At 41.4% G+C, this 22,448-nt stretch overlaps 1 protein-coding gene across 1 annotated transcript; it reads left to right on the forward strand.

Annotated features, from left to right (window-relative positions):
* Positions 1–325: 325 nt before the first annotated feature.
* Positions 326–21,358, forward strand: ubash3ba (ubiquitin associated and SH3 domain containing Ba). Its single transcript, XM_079507643.1, has 14 exons — positions 326–848; positions 12,209–12,262; positions 12,506–12,692; positions 13,485–13,683; positions 14,368–14,537; positions 14,635–14,843; positions 15,088–15,232; positions 16,247–16,367; positions 17,122–17,244; positions 18,218–18,310; positions 18,562–18,706; positions 19,509–19,615; positions 19,748–19,857; positions 20,000–21,358. The coding sequence occupies exons 1-14, from the start codon at positions 718–720 to the stop codon at positions 20,135–20,137; spliced, it is 1,932 nt and encodes a 643-aa protein (XP_079363769.1). The 5' UTR covers positions 326–717; the 3' UTR covers positions 20,138–21,358.
* The last annotated feature ends 1,090 nt before the right edge of the window (positions 21,359–22,448 follow it).

The following is a 22,448-nucleotide window of genomic DNA, read 5'->3' on the forward strand; positions in this document are numbered from 1 at the left end:
GAACGCCCACATAGACAGGAAGTTTGGCCAATAAAACAAAACATATTTTCCACAAGATTTGCCTAAACTTACACAAAGCTTGTTAACTGTGTCATATATAAGACGACTTACTTAAGTTATTGTACTTGATTGATGTCTGACTGATCTCTTTGAATCATCCCACTGCATCGCTGGCTCAGAATAGAGTACAGACAGTACATGTCCTAGTCCTACACTGTAGGATACTGTCCCTTTAAACAAAGGGGGTGGGGCAGCGCTGTTCGCACTGCAAACCTTTTACGGGCTGAATCGTCGTTCACTCAAAGTCCATTCATAAATAAGACATTCTTGAGGAAAGGAAGTATGGTTACATTTGACTATTTAGTTCAGAATACCGGATGCCAGGGACTAGTAGGAACCGTACATTTTCATCGCGGTCGGGGAATGTGAATCGCGGCGATGGGTGAAAGAGCAAAAGTGACTTCCGATGGCTGACCCCCTTCTAATGGTTTTGGCTTTAATGTGCGAGTCATCTGGAGGAGGCAGCTTATTTATGTTCAGACCTTTTGGCAAAGAAAAAACATGCTCTTTTCTTCCCAGGGGTTGGCGTGTGTGTCTAGTAGGTTCTTCCGCTTAATAATACGCCAAATAAGCCCGTGTTGAATTCCACATTTTTCGATTTCTGAAAATAAACAAACTGTGGACCCGAAGAGTGAAATGCCACTGGAAATCTGAGTTATGGCAGCTAAAGAAGAAGATCTGTACTCCAAAGTGACTCCGCGGAGACAGCGTCAGAACCGACCAGGTACCATCAAACATGGGTCTACGCTGGACGTGCTGCTGTCTATGGGCTTTCCAAAGACCAGGGCGTGAGTATTATCCTCTCTTTCCGGGGTAGTATGATGCTAGTATGAGTATCCAGCTGCCAATACTCATATAGTCTAGGTAGGATCATCACATTTTGCCTATAGTTTAAATAAAAATATAATAATAACATCCTAATAATAATAACATCACTGATGTTAATGATGGTGTTTATGTGTGGGTGGATCAGGGAGTTTTTTTGTGTGCTATATTACAAAGCACGTTTCTGGCTCTATAAGTGCTAATATGTTAACTGGTGCAAGTGGGGTTTTTTTTCTCTTACCAACTAATGCTATTCAAGATAAAACATCTACCTTCAACCCTGCATAGGATATTCACATACTCCTCAACAGATGGTTTCATCGTATGACAGTGAGAGTGAGAAACCATGCATGCAGGATGGATGATGAACAAACCTGTCTGATTCTTGATTCTTGATAGTTATTCCAAACAAAGTTGGGAAGGGACTGACTGCACTCTACTGAATCCGGTTCCAGTGCTCAACGTTATGTCTGCAAGTCTTTTCCTGTGCTAGGAACAGTGAATGGCAAATGGAATACAATAACTGGACCTGGGTCTTTCCTCTTGCATATTTGACTTGTAGTGGCATCTGTCAAACACCAAGTCACCAACTGCATGAGTGAGTCTATAGCAGAAGTAACTACTGTCTAACTGTACTAAGTCAGTGGCAGTGTGGCATAGTTGAGAGATATTGCTCCATCCAGAAGACCATGCAAGTCATGGTCTTCTGGATGGAGCAATATCTCTTTTTCAGTTTTGTTGAAATGTTCTTGAGTTGTGGCCGACCCTGTGGTTGGACATGAAGTGTGGCCTACGGAAATAGAATTGGCAAATACTGGCAGCTGCAAAAAATAAAAAATAAACACTGAAAGGCAGCACCATTCAGGTGACTGTATGAAGATGTTCCTCTCCTTAATTGATTTTATAACACTTTCATGATTCATGTCTTTGTTACTTGTAGTACACTAGCTATATCAATTCAGTACACCTTTGTTGGTCACCAATATAATATTAATTGAGGAATACAAACAAGTAGCTTTTGTGATAAATAGTGCATGCTGTTCATACTTAAAGCACAATTTGAATATGAAAATGACAGCACAGTGTGCTCAGTAGCCACACTGTTTTCAATACAATGCCATTTAACCAATGTAAAGCATAGTAGATTCTTAAATATCTAATTATTAGCAGAACCGTATTAGAAAATGGAACTGATCATTTATAAACCTGTAAATACAACTGCATAATTTTGCATATACATTTCAAGCCATAGTGCCTGTCATATCAGTAGTCTTGCATTAAAACAACTCCGGGTTCATGTATACAGTATCAGGGTTCCCCAATAGGCGGCCCGCGGGCCATTTGCGGCCCGCGGAGCGCCCCCTATGGCCCTCGAGGAAAATTAATTGGGGAACCCTGCAGTACATGACTTGAATTTGATCCATTGACTTTTCTGATGATACCACTCTCATACACTGTTCTCTCGAATCTGTCAAACAGCATATGATAACCGCATGAAGTCTCACCATGGCTGGAAACGTTATTTTACCGAGTTCATTCACCGCGACAGATGTTGGATACTCAAAATTACACAATTCATTCTACGAATAAACCTAAGAACAAGTTATCAGTTGCTGCCGCATATATGTTATTAATAGTTTATAACTTTACAGGTAATCTGTAATCAGTTAAGACGGCACTTTCAGAGTGTGTTTTGGCATAACATTCTTTTCATGACACACGCTCACAGAGGCAAAACATAACTTCACTTTCCACACTGTATGAGATAAGAAATATCAGAGGCTTGGCTTGTCATAGCTTCAGGGGACAAGAGTCACATTGTGTTTGGGGATTGCCTGAACTATAGGAACCATGAAAAACACACACACACACACACACACACACACACACACACACACACACACACACACACACACACACACACACACACACACACTATTACAAAAAGCCCTTCTGTTGTATGGGAGGAATTCCTGCTGAATCATTCAGGAATTGACTGGTCTAATCAGATGGGAGCTAGCTAGATAGTGTCTACTCCCTCCCTGTGCTGCTGGAGGGATTGTTGTGTGGGATGTTGTGGTTCGAGGCAAGTTGGAAAAGTAGAAACTAATTTACACCTTCGCACCATGGTGCACACTTGCTGCAGTATAGATTAGCCTGCATTCAGCAGAGACCATGACAATTCAAACACAGTTTTTCGATGTGTCACTGTCTTCTTTTCGTGTGTCACTGTCTTCTTCTTTTCGTTTCCAGAGTATGGTGAGAAGCCGGTCATAAAAGCAAACCCAGTAGCCTATATATTCTACCCAACAGCTCACAGTGTTGGGCAGATACCATTACATTTTAGTCTGGGATGATGACAAACTTGTTTGTGAAAACAGATAAGTTAGCAGAAATTAAAAAACAATCCATCACTTATTAACTACATATTTCTGTGAAGAGTTTGATGGTACCTAAGCTTAGTCAACTGTATAACAACTGCAAACATTCTTCATCAATGTCTTCATCGTTATGCTGTCTTCATCAGTGTAGTATGTCAAACTCACAGATGTTATAGTTCATTTCCAAAGTGATCAAATTATTTTGTGCAATTAAATGGTCAGCTAGATGATGATAAAAAGGTGAGTATGTGAATACCAATGATAAGTAGGCCTACCATTTCAGGATATCGTTTACTAATGAATTACATTGTTTCGGTACTTTTGTATTTAAACTTTTAGCATTCCTACTTTCTCTAGTGTTGACGCTAAACAACTATCCTCTCTCTCAATTCAATGTAATTTAAATGCACTAAATCGCGGCGAGTTGGTAAACTGGTGAGTTCTCCAGATACCTACAGGCTAGCCAACACCAACTCAGGACTCCCTTCCGAGTCCTATCCAGCATTAGGGTCTGATCATGATGCATGGGTCTGATCAAGAACATTGTAATTTATTTAGTCCTTTTTAAATCTAACTACATACTGTAATTCAAGTGTTACCGTATGTAAAGTTGCCCGAACGGCCAAGGCTCCAAGAATCGACAGTCCAAGAATGTAGATCTGCAGAGTGAACGACCCATGCTGGATTTGACTGTGCAGGCAAACAAAACAATACTTCCAGAATAAAGACTTATCAACAATACACTTTCAAATAACAAGTAAGTAATAAGTAAGAAATTAACACTTAACTAAACTAAGGAAAAACAACAAACCAAGAATTTAAGAAACTGAAAACAGGCTATGCCTTCCTGGAAGGCCCTGGCAGCTCTCCCCTGGAGTTGTCTCCTTTTGTTAGTCTCAAGCAAAACTGAACATTTTCCACTTAGGATTCCCTCCCAAACATTTCCACATGCCTCCCTTATACCAGGTGAGACCCACCCACAATGATTAGTAATTGGACCCATCTACTCAAACAAGGTAAACCATGACCCATGAGTTACACCAACTATACAATTACACATTTCCTTCATAGAGTGAATGTTTTCCAAGGCATCACATCAAACACAACACATGTTGATAGCATGTTAGGCAACACAGATAAGTATATGATGCTACACATAGCCACACCTCCAAGGAGCTTGATGACAGTCAATTCATGGAAGCAGCTGTGCAGTGTGCGTTTGTAATGTTCAGTTTCACATTGTGGAGTCTTCTAGTGTCTATAGGGCACGGGTTGCCCCGTGACATTTCACCCCCCTTCCGATGACGCCCCCTGTGGCGTCCTCAAAAGAAGACCACTACAGTTCTCACCTCACAAATGAACCAGTAGACAGTGACACTGCTTCCCCAGCAGGCGCATTGGCTGTGCCCGCCCCCCGGTGCCTCCATGTCCACTGGAGCTGGGCGATCCGGAGATTGAGGCCACTGAACTGCTGCCTCTCCTTCACCTTCTCTGTACCCTTGTCCCTCAGTCTGGACCTGATGAAACGGCTCCACCAGCTTGATGTGGTTGGCAAAGCTTGCCTCTTGGGAAGTGGCATGTGTCCCCCATGGGCTGGAAGCCTTCCTCGACAGCTCCCCCTGTGGCACCCTCTTCCTCCAAGAGTATGGCTTTCTGCTGCTGGTGATGTTGCTTTGTAGGCATTCTGGACTGTCTTTTCTTCTTTTTCCGCTGCCACCACATGTAAAGTCGCCCGAACGGCCAAGGCTCCAAGAATCGACAGTCCAAGAATGTAGATCTTTTTTGGTATTTTATTTACCTCAAAACACAGTGAACGACCCATTCTGGATTTGACTGTGCAGGCAAACAAAACAATAATTCCAGAATAAAGACTTATCAACAATACACTTTCAAATAACAGAAAGTAAGAAATGAACACTTGACAACTAAACTAAGGAAAAACAACAAACCAAGAACTTAAGAAACTGAAAACAGGCTATGCCTTCCTGGAAGGCCAGCTCTCCCCTGGAGTTGTCTCCTTTGTTAGTCTCAAGCAAAACTGAACATTTTCCACGCAGGATCCCTCCCAAACATTTCCACACGCCTCCCTTATATACCAGGTGAGACCCACCCACAATGATTAGTAATTGGACCAATCTACTCAAACAAGGTAAACCATGACCCATGAGTTAGACCAACTACTATAGAGCGTCGCAGTCCCGCCCCCTTTCATGACTACGCCAGGCCTAGGAAATGAATCACAATGCATTTTTCCCATAGACATTTCAAAAAGTATTTATTTAAAGACCTTTTAAGCATCGTACGAAGCCAACTCGAGTCGTGACAAATCATGACAACACACACAATATTTTGGACCAAACAAATAATTACATAGAAGAAAAACAACAAAAAAAGTGTTGTAACCTGCGGTTTTTTTCTACTTTCTAATTCTTTGTTTGGCCCGAAAAATTGTGTTTGTTGTCATGATTTGTCACGACAAGAGTTGGCTTTGTCCGCGGCGTAAACGTCTTTAAATAAATACTTTCTGAAATGTCTATGAGGAAAATGAACGGAGAATAATTTCCTGGGCCCTGGTAGGGGGCGGGCCTGCAACACTCTATTACACATTTCCTTCATGACCCATGACACCGTATATTTAGTTATAATTTAACATTGCAGCATCAGTAGAGAAAATGGTTATGCAAATCCTGAGACAAAACATTTTTTTTAGTGTTGCTAAATGCAACGCACTGCTGGTGGACCATAACCACCATAACCAGGGTTCCCATTGCAGCTAGGCCCAAATATGGAATGTGTTGTCTAACCTTAATGTGTTGTCATGGCATCCATCAGGTGCAAATAATTCAATCAGTCAGCTTCATAGGGGGCATGCCCATATAAGGGCATATACTGATAACATCAGCAATCTCCATATACAGTATGTGCATAAAAGGGACAAGAACTGACAGATACAGAAATCTCCATATATGGGCATATTGGTCGTATTGGCTGTTTGATTCCATTAACGATTTCATTACAATGTATCCCTTATTAGAAATGTCTTTATTTCAGCAGCCATTAGCAGAAGAAAGACGCAATAATACATAAATGCACATTACAGAAATGCTGAAGAATGCTATAATATAGCTATAATAGGACTATATACTGTAGTTCTATCACTCTTCTTAGGTCTGTAGTCTTGTTTCTGGCATCAATATTTGGGTCACTACCTTGCCATGGAGAGGTAAATAGAAAGCAATAGAATCCATGCCATATGCATTTGTCTGTGTAATGCTACTTAGGATTCTTCAGTAGTCAGCAATGTTTCACGGCACTGGCTTAAAGCTGACACGTTTGGACCTTTTGGCGCAACAGCAAGTTCACCTTTTTGACAGTTCATGTAATTCTACTAATTCAGTTTTTTCCCCCCAGTAACAACAATCAAGTTACAGTATCTAACTGACTTACTGACTGACCTAACTAACTGACTAAATCACTAATTTAATTAACTTATTTCAAAGAGCTGGGTTTTTCTGTAATGGTGCCATGTACAAATATTCCATGAAATCTCTCACAACCACCAGTGGTGCAACCACTCCCTTACGGAGCTATGTGTGTGTGTGGGTGGGTGGCTGGCTGGCTGTCTGGCTGTGTCTGAGCACGAAAACAGCATGGTTGTTTTTCACCACCTGTGCACAACCTAACACACACGCACATATTTTTCTTTTTCTTTCGCAAGTAACAAATTCTGGGTACTGTTGTATACTGTATGAGGGGTCATATAATATTTACCATACAGTCAGAGAGCAGTCCTGTGTTATTCATAACCATTTTAGCCTGATCTCACATTAGTCATTGAAAAAACCCACAAATAGTGGAAGCAGAAGTGCCTTGCCTTCCCTTTGACTTTGTGTGTGAGTTCACCAGGCCCATTTATAGCTGACCACTGGGTTGGAACCAGTGTTTCCTCTGCTGAGAGGCCTCTGCTGAGAGTGTACGGTCAACGGTCCAGTTCAGTTTCGCACACTAGCAGTCCTCGCTGTGCTGTTAGTGTGATAAGTGGTTAGTGATGTGTGCTTGCTGTCGGCTTGTAAACAGGAAATGTGTATTTGGTATTTCCCCATAGAGCTGAGTTGAGGAGAGGCCTTCGGGAGCTGTGTGTGTATTGTTGCATAGCCTACATGCACATGAGTGTTGCTCTATAATAGTTTGACATGGTTGTATCCAATGCAGACAATCCTTAGGCACAATCTATCACAGGGTACCACCATGCAATTTCTATTGCTATTGTTTTTACTAGGGTAATCTATGAATTCAATCAATGTCTAGTAGTGAAAGCGTAGTAATTTATGTAACAGATATTGATAGGGTACAGTGAAATCAAACTCTTTTTCTAGTGGAATCAATCTAAATAGCAGCAGGTTTATGCTGATAGTGTAAAAAACTGTTTGACCTTGAGTAACAGAATGTTGCCCTGCGTGTAATAAGGAACTAATAAAGCGATTACACTGCTTTTAATTCATTCTTTGAAACATGCAATGCATCAGACAGACGGCCATGATGACAAAGGCACAATTTGATGTTGAAACGAGCCTGTTTGCAGTTATGAAGTGGAGGTGGAATAAAAGATTCAATAATTGCTTACAGATTAAATAGAAGCTTTAATTTGAAACAAATCAAATTGTTTTGTTGTTGATGTTTTAAGCATATGCTTTTTTGTTCTTCCAAAATCATAAATTAGGCTTTAGAGTTATTCCTGATCCAGAAAGATTTCCCTCACATCATTCACTCCAAATATTTTATCCTTGGTTGGCCTTGAACAGGAAATGCACTTTATAAAGAAATCATTCAGTTACTGTGTAGAGCCAAGGAGAGGCCTATGGGTTAGACACATACTTATTTAGGGCAGTTTGTCCATCACTGTTTCTCATTTATTTCATGGTTTCTCATTCTCAATGGCTTGGCGGCATATCTCGTTTAGGCTGTCGAAGTATTATATTTGTACATTTTGTAGTATGTGTGTACTACAAGTAAGACGCGCAAACGCGGGAAGCGAACGCAGCTCGTAAATTGCAATAACAACAATTAGAATAAATTACGTACTTTTTAAGGGTTTTTTTAAGTTAAGTTTTTTTAAATTAAATGTTTTTTCAAGTTATTTTTTTAGTGTGTGTATGTGTGCGTGCGTGCGTGTTGTTAAGTTTTTTTTTAAGTTAAGTTTTGTGTGTGTGTGTGTGTGTGTGCGTGCGTGCGTGCGTGCGTGTGTGCATGTGTGTTTTTGTGTGTGATACAGCTGCGCCCTCTGGTGGTGGGCGGGTGGTGTTACAGCGTGACACACAGACACACACACAGACAGACACACACACAGACGTGATCTGCTGGGTCTCATAGTAAATGCTCACTGCGTTCGCAATCACTGCGTTCGCAATAAGCAATCAATCCAATCTTATAATACAATCTTCTTCTGATGTTTGTTGTTAGTCACAGCTGTATTCTGGTAATACAGTTATTAAATAACATCAGCTACTTTTACTCCTGTAGACTTTAGTGTCTATAATCTGGCATGATCTAGATTATGGATACTAAAGTGAATATAAAAATGTTCCCTTTTAAAAACAAATCTGCAGATTTGGACAAGTTTTAAAGTCTGTCATCTGAACGTCACAACGTGTGTATTCTGTCCGTATTATTCAAGTGTGGCCTGCATATGGGGTGGTTTATTTTGCATTGAGTGAAACTGGGTGAGCCATCTGGTCGGGTGTCATGGCCAGGGCTTTCCTATCTAACATGTGTAGCTCTAGCAGGGCGCAGTGCCCCAGGGTTAGCAGACTTTGCTGTATCTAGGGCCCTGTCAGTGGGGTAGATTTAAAAATAGTTCATTCAATGTGAACATCAGAGTGGCACAACACTGTTCTCTCCTCACTGATGGATGTCTGGTGATTGCTGAACATTGTTTTCCCTTAATAAATTATACATGTACAAAGGTTTTGAGAAACACACAGACATGCCTAGTAAATGTTACTACAGTTATACATGTTAGCGTGACTTTGCTTGGAGTTATTGATATAATTATAAAATATTGCAATTGAATCAACCAGGAGTGGAAATCAACCTCTTTACTCTTTGGGTTCACAGACTAAAGCATATATATGCTACTAGTAATTGTAAATAAAGGTACGCAAGAAAACGTTGGTTGAGGTGAGGACAGATCGAGTGTAGCTAGCTAGCTAACCTGCCAAGGCCATGTAAGTGAGCAGACATCCATCACCTTTGTTAGTCTACTTCACCATGCAATTATCATTGGATGGGGATTGAGTTCTGTCCATTAGTGTGCACTGTGCATGTTATGAATGAACCCTTTATGATTTACTGATCTGGGTGTGGAGGTTATCTTTGCATCAAAGTGCTTAACAGCTCTTTGATTAATAGACACTTTAATATAACAACACCACTTGGCTATTGGCAAGGTGAGGAGAGAAAGTAGAGTTGCTGTGCCATAGTGGTAGCCAGTCTTCAGCCGATCTATAAGCTCACAACTCATCACATCGCGATGCGTTCTGAGCTGGTATATCTGCTATTTCAACCAAATCTTGAAACATTTTGAAAAACTATTTAACAACACAAATCTTGTATACAGGTCCCTGGTACAAAATATTTCCGCGGCCAAATACATTTCTCTCTCTCGCTCTCTCTCTCCCTTTCTCCCTTCTCTCAATTTGGGGATTCCCTTGTATTCAAAAGTTTGAGAACAGTACTATTCCTTGTAATGGATGTGTTTCAGAAGGCCTGAAAGCATTAGTCATGTGATACTCCGGGATATCAAATCATGCCAGAGCTCTCTCATCCAGTAGTTTTCAACCATTTTCATATCAAGGCCCATTATGTATTCTGCATTTGAGCCACGGACCACCATTTGATGAGATTTAGCCTCTCAGACCCAAAACTAAAGAATATTTTGTCGTCGTTGGATAAGATTCTGTCCACAATTCCATGCTGTTGGCAAACGTTGATCATTCTTCTACATTATCTAATTGTGTAGACTTCTTGTAAATTAAGTAATGCAGATGTTTAACAATAAATGAACTCTTGAGATGGTAAAATCATTTTACACTCTAGAGTTAAAGATCTATAACAGTCTATTTGGTTACCAACTCTCCATCATTTAGCTGGGGACCACCTGGAACCCCCTCAAGGACCACGGGTGGTCCCCAGACCACTGGTTGAAAACCACTGCTAATCAGTTAGTCCATTGAGAGGCAGCCTTTGATTTCAGAAGTTTTATAAAAAGACACCAATTAGTTTTTGAGCACTCATTAAGAATATTGTAATCTGTTCTTCCCTGTTTCAGGAAAGAAAGCTCCAGAACAGGACTCCCTCGTAAAAGAGATCTTGATCTCAATGGGTTTTCACCTGTACATAAATAAAAGGAAAATAATGTTGAACTTTCGAATGACACAGATATGAAAAGAGTTGCTGTGTTGCTGCGACGCTAATAGAATAACTAGTGCTAACAGCTTGTTAACAAGAGCAGAAGATTACAATCTGGTTGGTTAGTACATTAATCTATAATGTGTAACAAATACATTCATGGAAGGAGGTAGGGTGAGGTGAGTCTCATAAATCATGAGGAGCCAGAATTGTGACAGAGTATACAAAAGATACTTATATATACGATTTACACAGAATACATCATAAAATTAAACCTTTTTTTAAACCTTTTTTCTCTCTAGTTGAGACTACAGTACCTGAAATCCACATTATCTCATGAGTGTGGACATAGAGCAATTGAACATAAACACCATAAATACAGAATAACTAACACAAGTTGGATATAGGAGGGTTCATATAGGGTCCCTCTAGGTGACTCAGGATGCAGATACACAGAAGCAATTCACTTGGGTACTTTTTCCATAATATAGGAGCATAGAATTTCATTTTTCTCTGAGGCTATTTTCAAAGTTCACTGTTACTAGGTACCTCTTTGGAGGGTACAGCTTCCATTAAATGGATCGAGGGAATAAGGCATGGACTAGAAGCTACAGAGAATGTCTCATTTCATTTTCTTGATTCAGACCTTTTGAAGACATGTTGTATGTATATAATAACTTTCACGTCTAAGTAGGAGGTTGTCTACATTGCCACCCCTTCGTGGAGTCTTGACATGCTCTATTCCTATATACCTCATGGTGTTAATGTTCAATTGGTCTATGTCCACATGTGTTCGATATAGCCACGCTGACCGCACTGTCAATACAGACTAATAGGCGAGTGCGCTCCTGCAACTGTGAATTTCCCAAACGAACCCCGTTTGAGAAAAGTAGCCGGGGCGCTCGGATAAAAATGCTTTTTATTAAACAACGCGGGGTGCAGCAATGCAGCATGATAATCATGACAGTCATGTTTCAGGGCTAGGGTGGCACACAACGGGGGGTAGGGACTCAATCTGAGGGGAATGGATAAAAGTGATGAAACATGTGTGCATCTGTATACCTGACGAAGATCTATCAAGATCGAAACGTTGTCGTTTGTTAATTCAATAAAGTAATTCTTTACCTCCTTCCATAATTGCCTTATTGGCCCTGCACCCACTGTCGAGGTGCGTGTAAATACGTATGCTAACAAATACATTCAGCAATGTGGCATAGGCTACTTTTTAACAGAATTTTCATCTATTGACAGGATATCAAATGGTAATGTATGTATTATTAGGTCATAGTCCTTATAATAGTACCACCTTGATGTTCAGAGAAACTCGGTATATTCAGTGGATGTGCTTTTCCACAAGCTTATGTCAATTGGCCAAATCACAAGCTGATGCCTGGTGAGAAATCATTCCAAATTTGAACTCCATCTCCATAAAACGAGAGGTGCCATCTTTTCCTTTCAGAGCCTCCTGTTATCAGTGTATGTTTGTTTGTTTGTTTTTACTGTAGTGTTTTGATCGCTCTCTGTTCTCTCTGCAGGCTGAAAGCTCTGGTGTCCACAGGAGGCAAAAATGTTCAGGCGGCTTGTGATTGGTGAGAACACACAGACATCGCACACATTCGTGTATAGCTGTATATGTGTAATGTTGAACTTCATTCATGTATACATTTTATACATGAAAGAAGTGTAATATTACACGTTTGTCAAAATTAAATGTATTGGTTCAGGTGTAATTAAACTAGCTGAATAGCATTGGTGCCCTCTGCTGGACTCTGAGGCAATCTATCAGTGATCCCTATCAATTACACATTTCCATGTCATGTCCATTTGTCCAGGCTCTTCTCTCATGTGGACGACCCATTCCTGGATGACCCATTGCCCCGGGAGTATGTATTGTATTTGCGGCCCAGTGGACCACTTCTCCAACAGCTCACACATTTCTGGCAGCAGTCTCGCCTCAGCTGTGGCAAGAACAAGGCCCACAACATTTTCCCTCACATCACCATCTGCCAATTCTTCATGGTCAGTCTTCCTCTCTCGCTCTCTCTCTCTCCCTTAGAATATTGAACTGAATTAGTATTGATTTGTTGGTACTTTTATACTATGATTTGGTATAGGATAATTACGTTGTTACAATGTCCCAGAGTTTGTTTTCATTTCATACCTGTATCTGAGTATTTTTGTTACATTTATTTTGATCGCTGTTAGTCCCAAACCGCACCAATGCAACATGCAAATGCATGTGCAACAGTTTTAAGCACATGTCACACCAATGCAACATGCAAATGCATGTGCAACAGTTTTAAGCACATGTCACACCAATGCAACTTCATGCAACATGCAACTACTCGCACCCGCGGGAACAGCGGTCAGACTACCGCTCGAGCATGCGCTGCTCCCGTGCTTGCGGTTATGGTTAGGTTAGGGTTTAGTAGGTTGTCTAATGACCAATAATAGTGTCGGGACTGATGCCTGTACCCGTTTGGTTGTAAGGAGTTTCATGGCGAATCATTGGTGTGGTTTGGGCCTTAGCTAGTCTTCCACGAGTCTATACTTACAATAAGTGAAAACATAAATGTACACTAAAGAATAGTGGAGAATGACAGAAATAAGGGAAGTAAGAAAAAGAACAAGACAAAGGGTAAAGGAAGTAAAATAGCCATATTAGTCAATCCAACATGGTTCTCATTCTTACACAAACGACGACTTCTAAAGAGAAGTAATCCAGCTATCATATAGTTATATTAGCATATTTTAACCATCCGAATATGTTCATAATGACTCTTGAGTTTCTGTTCCCTCCCCTGTGGTCAGTGTGCAGATGCAAAGGTAGATGCTCTGTGTGAGGCTCTCCAGACCACTGTGGGAAAGTGGAGGGGCCGTTTCCCTGTTCCCCTCCCCCTCGAGCTCTACACCTCCTCAAACTTCATTGGTCTCTTTGTGGAGGAGCAAGTGGCTGAGGTGTTGCAGACCTTTGCTGCTGACTTTGCCACTGAGGCGGCTGCGAAAGCAGGTTGGAGCCCTAATTAAAAAAATATGGAAAATATCCCAACTACAAGCTTATAATGCGTTGCAATTAAAGTGACGTGTTGTAAGCTTGTACATCTGTTATTTTTGAAAATGTTGGCAATCAGTTGAAAAGTTTGGACAACATTTCACCTATAATGACAATGACAAAAATGTGAGTTATTGGTGGAGGGTGCTACGTAAGGGATAGTACACTGGGAGGATGTTTAGTGTTGTGAAAATAAGAAATAATAAAAACACATTATTCCATTTTAAGTACAGCTCACAGTGCATTATCCTGCACTTATAAGATGGCAAAATTCTGATATATTACATTTTACAATAAAAATGGTTCTCATAGGGCACATGAGTAAACTGCCTGCCCTGTGCCCACCACCAGGGGAACTAGGGGTTTGAAACCTGTGTGATCTCCATCTCTGATGGCCGTTCCCACAAGCACAATTAGTGGGAACGGTGGGGCAGGGAGGGCGATCTCTCGCGATGAGGGACGACAGTATAAGGGGCAAAAGTGTGGAAATATTTCAATGTAACTACCGACTACTATTGTAGCTATTGTATTTTGTTAAGTGAAATTAATGTACCCATGTACACAATAGCCCATGTACCCAAGGTGGTCAGGTACTTTTATGGCTCTATATGACTCCCTGTCTCCATTTCTCCTTTTGTCTAGATGTTCATGTGGAACTTAATAAGAAGCAATTCCATCTCACATTGGCTTACCATTTCCAGACAAGTCACTTGACGGTGTTGGAGAAGTTGGCCAAGAGCATCGATGTCTCTTTGGGCTCTGATTGGCTGGCTGTGCTCTTCTCTCGGGATATTCGGTTTGCTAATCATGAGGTAAAATATTTTGCAAATGATATCAAATGGGTGAAGTGGTTACTATGTACATCAACTCTCCCGTTCCAACTGCTGAGTGACATGCTGTCCTCTCCAGACGCTGCAAGTAATGTACCCGTACGCGCCTCAGAATGAGGATGAGCTGGAGCTGTTGCAAGGGGATTTCATCTTCATGTCCCCTGTGGAGCAGGGCACCGCTAGTGAGGGGTGGGTGTACGGCACCTCCCTGGCCTCTGGCCTGTCTGGCCTCTTGCCTGAGAACTATGTCAACCGTGCCGATGAGTGTGACACCTGGGTGGTCCACGGGTAAGAAGAACACAGGCCAGTCAGCTTTGTTTGTCAATACAATACTTTTAAATGTAATAATAACGATTGTAACTGCTTCAACCTGGCATCTGTGTTTTGAGCAAGTCATTATGGGTGAAAATAATCAAACTCGTTTTTCAGAAATGTTCATAGCTTGTAGACAAGCTTGTAGATTCGACGAAGTATAACATAACGCTTATGTGGTTAAGCGTTTCAGTCTGAAATTAGTACGTCTCATTCTCAGGTCTCACTCCTTTCTCAACTGTGCCTCTCCATCCAACGCTGCCAGTCCTGTGGCTGGACTGTTATTTGATGGACAGCAGGATGGTGGTCTCCTTGAGAACCCTGGAGATCCACCCAGCCTTACTGTTCTCTGTCCACCACTCCAGGTACAGTAGAGTGCATAGGGGTAGGCATTAGGAGGGGTAGGTTAGCAGGACGATACCCAGCATGCATTTGAGCGATGAGTGAAGCACAATCTTGATTCAAATCATTACCATAACCACACCAAACACATGCTTAAACTTAATTGTGCATCTGTAAACTAAGGCCTAAACTCATCCTGCTCTGGCTGTTCACGCAGTGTATCATGGGTATTGCCCTGAACACCAACCAAATCCATTAAAAGTGCTATCTTTCTTTTTTATGGGGGGCACGGTGGCACAGTTGGTAGTGCTGTGGCCTCACAGCTAGAAGGTCCTGGGTTCGATTCCCGCTCGGGACGCTGTGGGTGCTGGCGGCGTGTTTCCTCCTCCGCGTCATCAGTGCCCATACCCGAGGCGGGGTTGGCGAAAGGGCCTTTCTGTGTGGAGTTTGCATGTTCTCCCCGTGTCCTCTAGGGTAGGTACCCTCACAAAAAACATGCAATAATCCTGGTCTCTAAACTGCCTCCCCCTGGCCAGCCGGGGCGCCTGATGGAGGGGAAAGGAACTGGTTGGAATAACTGTTCCTTCCACGCGCTACGTCCAACCAGGGAAACTCCCCCCTGTCAGGTGTAAAGGAGCAACTTGGACACTCAGGCATGAAGGAAGCATGAGTTCAAGTCCGTTGCTCTCCCCATGTCCCCCATATATGGGGACTAGGTTGGCGGAGGGTGTGTAGAGCCCAGGATCACATTAGATAATTGACACAGGGGTGAAAAATGGGTTACAAAATCATGGGATAAAAATTAGAAAAAAAGGGAAAAAAAGTGCTATCTTTGTATAATATCCCTTCCCCTATATGGTATGTAGAAAAGCTATTGCAATCGGACTGCTATCTCCCTGTTCTCTATTATATGGTTTATGACGGTATGCATTGGGCTTCTTCAGTACTGGGAGCACATTGGAAGTTGTATCCCGTCCATGTGCAATACACAACACGGCAACCTGTAGCAATAACAAGAGTTCTATTCTTTTTCTTAGATGTTGAGGTCAAGTAGCCAGTCCTCCCTGCCTAAGAGGAGTCTGTTTGTGTGTCGCCATGGCGAGAGGATGGACGTGGTATTTGGGAAACACTGGGTGGCTCAGTGCTTTGACTCCAAAGGTGGGTCTGAGACAGACATGATTCTGTTTACAAATGTATCAACATTTTATTCAAATCGATAAATTAAACGTTACTGTGAATATGTATATTCTCATATTACATTTGACTGGGGTAACCAGTACTACATTTAGCCAGTGGAAAAATAGCGTTTCTTCAAGAAAAAAGGGTGTATCTTCAAAATGTGGGCATTTCGCAGGACGTTTTGATGATTGGTGATTGGTTTGCTATCGTATTTGCTTCCCAAGTTCGCATGCTCTGGATAGGCAGTCACAGATTTCGATATGGCAGACGTGAAGTTAGAAATTGCCGAATTTGTTTTTCTTTATTATTATTTCACTGAACAGGATAACGGAAATGATGTCATAAGATGTCAGAACCAGAAGACAGTCTGGTTCTGACAAAGAACTTTGTATATCATGTGTGCTTGTCATATAGACGTTAGCAAGTGATTCAATGCTAGTGTGCTACCATATAATCTGGCCCACAGTAGACGGCCACAGTGCTCCTCAAAGCGGACACGGATGGCTTTCGATGGCCGGTGCTTGTAGAGCTATGCTTTTTGGCTGAGTGGTGGGTTTGGGGTCAACGGCTGGCGAGGCGCATCCCTCAAGTCTCTGTCCGTCGCTCCCCGGCCAGTCTGGGCACAATTCCTTGGTCTGTATGCTTTTACTTGTTAATGTTATGTATGTTATGTCTGTCTGTGTCTCTCTCACTCTCTTTCTCTTTTATCTTGTGTGTCTCCTTATTTGTGCAGGCCGATATGTTCGCTCTAATCTAAACATGCCACCCAGTCTGCCAGTACGAAGTGGAGGATACCGGGACTATGATAAAGATTGTCCGATTACTGTGTTTGGTTGCACCCAGGCCCGTCTTGTAGGTTGGTAATTTCTCATTTTAAATACTTACTATTTATGTATGATACATGGAAATTGTGTGCGTGTGTGTGTGTGTGTGTGTGTGTGTGTGAGAGTGCATGTGCGCGTGCGCGTGCGAGAGGGAAACTACAGCTTCGACACGCTGCAAACAATGTTTCTACACATACAGTTAAATATAATAACGAGAAAAACAGGAAACCCAGCACTGGACTGGGAGTGGAGGATTACTTTCCTCTTCTTTCCTCAATCATACAAATGAAAGGAATTCATTAATGCACCAGTGACTTACATCATTTACATTTACATATTTTCATTACATCACAAGTCACTGTGCAATTTGGAATCTGAAAAATATACTTGCAAGTAATGAAGAAACGTTAAAACACAACAAATGACTTATTAAAGGGATAGTTCAGAATGGGATAGTTCTGTGGCTCAAGAGGTAGAGCAGGTCGTCCAATGATCCATGGGTCGGCGGTTCGAATCCCGGCTCCTCCTGGCTACATGTCGAAGTGTCCTTGGGCAAGACACTGAACCCCAAATTGCTCCCGATGTGCTGGCTGGTACCTTGCATGGCTTCCGCCACAATCGGTGTATGAATGTGTGTGTGTGAATGGGTGAATGTAATGCACAATCTATGTAAAGCGCCTTGGATAAAGGCGCTATATAAATGCACCATTTACCATTTTATTTTTACCATTTAAGCTGTATGAAATACTTAATATAGTGGTTGCAACTGTATTAATGGATTGCCCAAGTCCTGTGGTGGGAGTTCTGCTCTGGTTTTGGTGAAATATTAGGTAGTTCCGGTCATTTTGTGGAGCACAGGGGGCCACGCATTAAGAGTTGCTTTTACTGTATGTAAGGAATTTCATATGAGTTTCTTTCATGGGCTTTTGATATGGCAATTGTTTTTCTTTTGGAATGCTTTCATCATGAATAATACGTATATTTGTGATCATGTGCTCCTCACAGGTGAAGCCTTATTGGAGAGCCACACACAAATAGACTTTGTTTACTGCTCTCCCTCACTACGCTGTGTTCAAACTGCTCAGAACATTTTGCAAGGTAGGACCTGATTAACCATCATCATGTATTCCTCTCTTTGTGGGCTGTACGATCTTTTCTTTCTTTATTTTAAACAAACGACCCTCCAGCATTTTTAATAGGTTTAGCCACTTTCGCTCTCTTTGTTGTTAAATCCATTTGAGTTTTGACAGATATGGTCCCCTCCTGCTGTTATAGTGAGGGTATTATTTGTGATCTTATTCTTGTCCAGAAATAACATTTACATGAAACTAAAATACAATATCTATCAGGTCTCCAGCTGGAGGGGAAGACAAAAATCCGCTTAGAGCCTGGATTGTTTGAGTGGACCAAGTGGGTTTCAGGCACAGCTTTACCTATCTGGATCCCTGCAGCTGATCTAGCTGCTGCTAACCTGAGTGTGGACACAACCTACCGGTAAACTAACTCAATCAAAACATAAAGATAACTTTTCATTATAATATCTGTAGACTTTAAAGGGATAGTTCAGATTTTTTTAACTTAAGTTGTATGAAATACTTGCCATTAATATAGTGGTTGCAACTGTATTAATTGATTGCCCGAGTCCTGTGGTGGGAGTTCTGCTCTGGTTTTGGTCAATATTAAGTAGTTCCGGTCATTTTGTGGGGGGCACTGGGGCCACGCAGTAAAAGTAAATTAATCCACAAAACGAACGTAATTTGTATTGTTGACCTATTTCTAAAATATTAGCGCGACTTTTGTTCAACTTTGACCCCTCTATCACATGGAACTATTTTTTGGGCGTAGTGATATGGACACAAAAAACATAGTTCTGTGTGATAGAGGGGTAAAAAAAGAACGGAAGTTGCACTAATATTTTAGAAATAGGTCAACAATACAAATGACGTTAGTTTTGTGGATTAATTTACTTTTACTGCGTGGCCCCCAGTGCCCCCCACAAAATGACCGGAACTACTTGATATTTCACCAAAACCAGAGCAGAACTCCCACCACAGGACTCGGCAAATCAATTAATACAGTTGCAACCACTATATTAATGGCAGGTATTTCATACAACTTAAGTTAAAAAAATCTGAACTATCCCTTTAAGGCACTGGTTCTCAACATGGGGCCAAGTCCTTGGGGGGGATAAAATGAGAACGTTGAGAATCACTGCTATAAGGTTCAGGGTTTCAGTTGTCTCAGCTGTAAGTGAACAGATGTTTTCTAACGCCAACTCCTCTATCCCCTCCCGAAGACCTCATATTCCTGCCAGTAAGTTAGCAGTGTCAGAGTCCTATGACACATACATCAGCAGGAGCTTCCAGGTGACAAGAGACATCCTGGCCGATTGCAAAAACCTTGGTAATCCAATTACTATCATCATCTTTGTTGTATGAAAATATGTGTGAAGAGTAAGTTCTCAGTTATCTACGATTCTACATATAGTGTAATCTAACAGTGTTTGGTGCCTTTGTGTCTACTTCCGTCACACAGGAAATTCTGTGCTGATTGTGGCCCATGCTTCCTCCTTGGAGGCCTGTACTCGACAGATGCAAGGCCTCAGCCCTCAGAACTCCAAGGACTTTGTCCAAGTAGTTCGGAAGGTCAGTCAGCTGATCATTATTTATCTCTAGACACTCCAGACAAGTTTTCTAATTTTGCCTGTACATTGCACTGGGGGGAGGGGGGTCTCTCGCTCTCAGTTAATATATGTACAATATCTACCCACTGTATTTATTTCTGTAGATTCCCTACCTGGGTTTCTGTGCTTGTGAGGAAGTGGGAGAGACGGGGGTGTGGCAGCTGGTGGATCCACCCATCTTGCCTCTGACCCATGGACCCAATCACAGCTTCAACTGGAGGGAAACGCTACAGCAGGACTGAGGCATGTGCCCTGTGGCCCGCCATCGTCTGACCCTGAACTGGCCCCTGAACCTCTGAACAAATATTTATTCTCTTCCCACACTGCTTTAAATCAAATCCAAATAAAATGTCTGGCTTCCATCACTAATGCCATGAAAAAAGAGCGAGAGAAGAAAGAAATCCCTCATTCATTGAGTTAAATGTATTCAAATGCGCTGCTCATGACTGAGGTGGTACTGTGTGGTGATTGGCGCACGAGTCAAACTACATTGTGTTCAACATGACTCAGCATCCTCCCAGTTCAACATCTCGGCACATGTAGCGATGGTTCTTGGCGTTTGTTGGCTGCTGAAGGAGTTAATGAATTGAACTCAGGTTTTGTGTTATGAGAAGTTGTTGCAGTGGCGTGCAGCACTAATCCTCATGCTTGGGAGTCAAGTGTTTGGGGTTGTGGGGGAAATGTAACTGCCTCCACATTCACTGTGACAAGAGACTTGCACCCCAGAAATAATATTTCATGCCGCATGCCAGAAAGTATTACGTTTGACTCATTCCTCCTATACAACCTAACCGAAAAAAGCACAATAGAAACACCAATTTTGACAATCATAAGTTAAAGCTTTTCCTTAATAAGGGAGGTTAAAATTCATATCATAAGAGATTTATTTAAGTACACATTCATCTGCTCACAGCTCAGCTGTGAACCCGTTTCAACAATCTTGTAAAGGCCATGATGCACAGGCTGTATTTTATGGTAGTTAGATGGGTAGTTTTTATGGCAGCCATGATGAGGAATGACAAATGAGAGAAAATCTGTGTTGGAAACATAGCATAGCATGAATACATGAATTACAGTTACACAGTAAGTCTTAAATCTAGACAAAATTGCAACTGCATCGATTCAAAATACCCATAGCCATGTACGTGTAATTAGATCCCGTAAGCCTTGTATGGTAACATTGCTTTGCCAATGTTTGATGCATTACTTTTTTGATTGCGTTAGGGCACTGTCACACCGCACTTTCATTCTACCTATAAAAGGGTGGATTCTGGATGGATTTCAATGGAAATTGGTTTATTTAATTTTTTATGTTTTTGCAGAAATCCGCAAATGGCAGCAAACTGCTCCAGTCCCATTGAAATGCATTGGCAGAATCCTCCCTCATAGGTATAATAAAAGTGCAGTGTGACCGTGCCCTTACAGGGCTTTGGTTGACCTGTAGTTTGTTTCTTTATTGTATTATTCAAAAAATAATGATACTCTATATCGCAGAAATGGCGCAATGATAAGCAGTTGTATAATTTACATATCAGGCTGTGCCATGTGTTCGATCACATTGCTAGAAACCTCTTCCATTACTTTATTGTAAGTAGTGATCTATGGGATCAGAATGCTATTCTCTGTCAGTGTATTCCTTTTTTTACACTTTACTGAAGTGCAATGAGATTGCTTTTCCCCCAGCTTGTTTCAAATAAAATAAGCTTAATGAGCACTGTTATAAAGATGTGAATATTTTCACGATTTATTTTGGAGGAGAAAAGAGGCCCTGTATCTTGTGTTTCCTCACAAGGCATCATATATGTATAAGAGCATTAGCTTGTGAGCCTGCTGAACTGTGATTGGCATGAGAATATCCAAAAATAGAGCAATAATACCCAAGATGGAAACGTTTTGTGGTTAAAGTGATATAGTTGGTATGAAAGGCGGTCGAATACCACCACCAAAGACCAGTGGATATTATGGTTGTTATACAATGATAATTTATTACCATGTATAATCTGAACTTTTTTCTTCCTAACAAGTACACAGTACAGGGGCACATGACACAAAGAAAGGTTGTTAACTAGTGCCCTAGTTATCCCAAAAGTTCACAATTACATGTTTGATAAAGCATAAAGCACATCCAACATTTAGGGCTGAAAGTATAAAATAAGTGATGTCCTGCTATATAAGGAGCAGTAGGATTGTCAGTTCAAATATTTCAAACAAAAAACTTGACCAGTGCCAATTTGAGTGGAAATACATGTGTAAATGTAGGCTACTTGTAAAGGAAGGAGAGGTCACACAGCTCGTAGTCACGATGCAAAAAACATCTTTATTGAGAGACCAACGTTTCGGCAAACAACATGCATATTGTTTGCCGAAACGTTGATCTCTCAAATGTCTCAATAAAGAAGGTTTTTGCATCGTGACTACGAGATGTGCGACCTATCCTTCCTTTACAAGTTTTGTCTCCCGTGTTCAGCACCTCCCCACTATTGGTGTGCGCTCCTACCTCTTTGTTTGTTCTAAATGTAGGCTACTACAAAAAGTTCTGTTTTGCATCTCTTG

Source organism: Electrona antarctica (genome assembly GCF_951216825.1).
Source record: "Electrona antarctica genome assembly, chromosome: 8".
NCBI classification, from domain to species: Eukaryota; Metazoa; Chordata; class Actinopteri; order Myctophiformes; family Myctophidae; genus Electrona; species Electrona antarctica.

Coding starts and splice junctions, on each gene's coding strand:
- ubash3ba (XM_079507643.1), top strand. CDS start 718: ATGGCAGCTAAAGAAGAAGATCTGTACTCCAAAGTGACTCCGCGGAGA. Junction 13,684..14,367: donor TGAGGCGGCTGCGAAAGCAG/GTTGGAGCCCTA, acceptor CCTTTTGTCTAG/ATGTTCATGTGGAACTTAAT. Junction 17,245..18,217: donor CACCCAGGCCCGTCTTGTAG/GTTGGTAATTTC, acceptor TGCTCCTCACAG/GTGAAGCCTTATTGGAGAGC.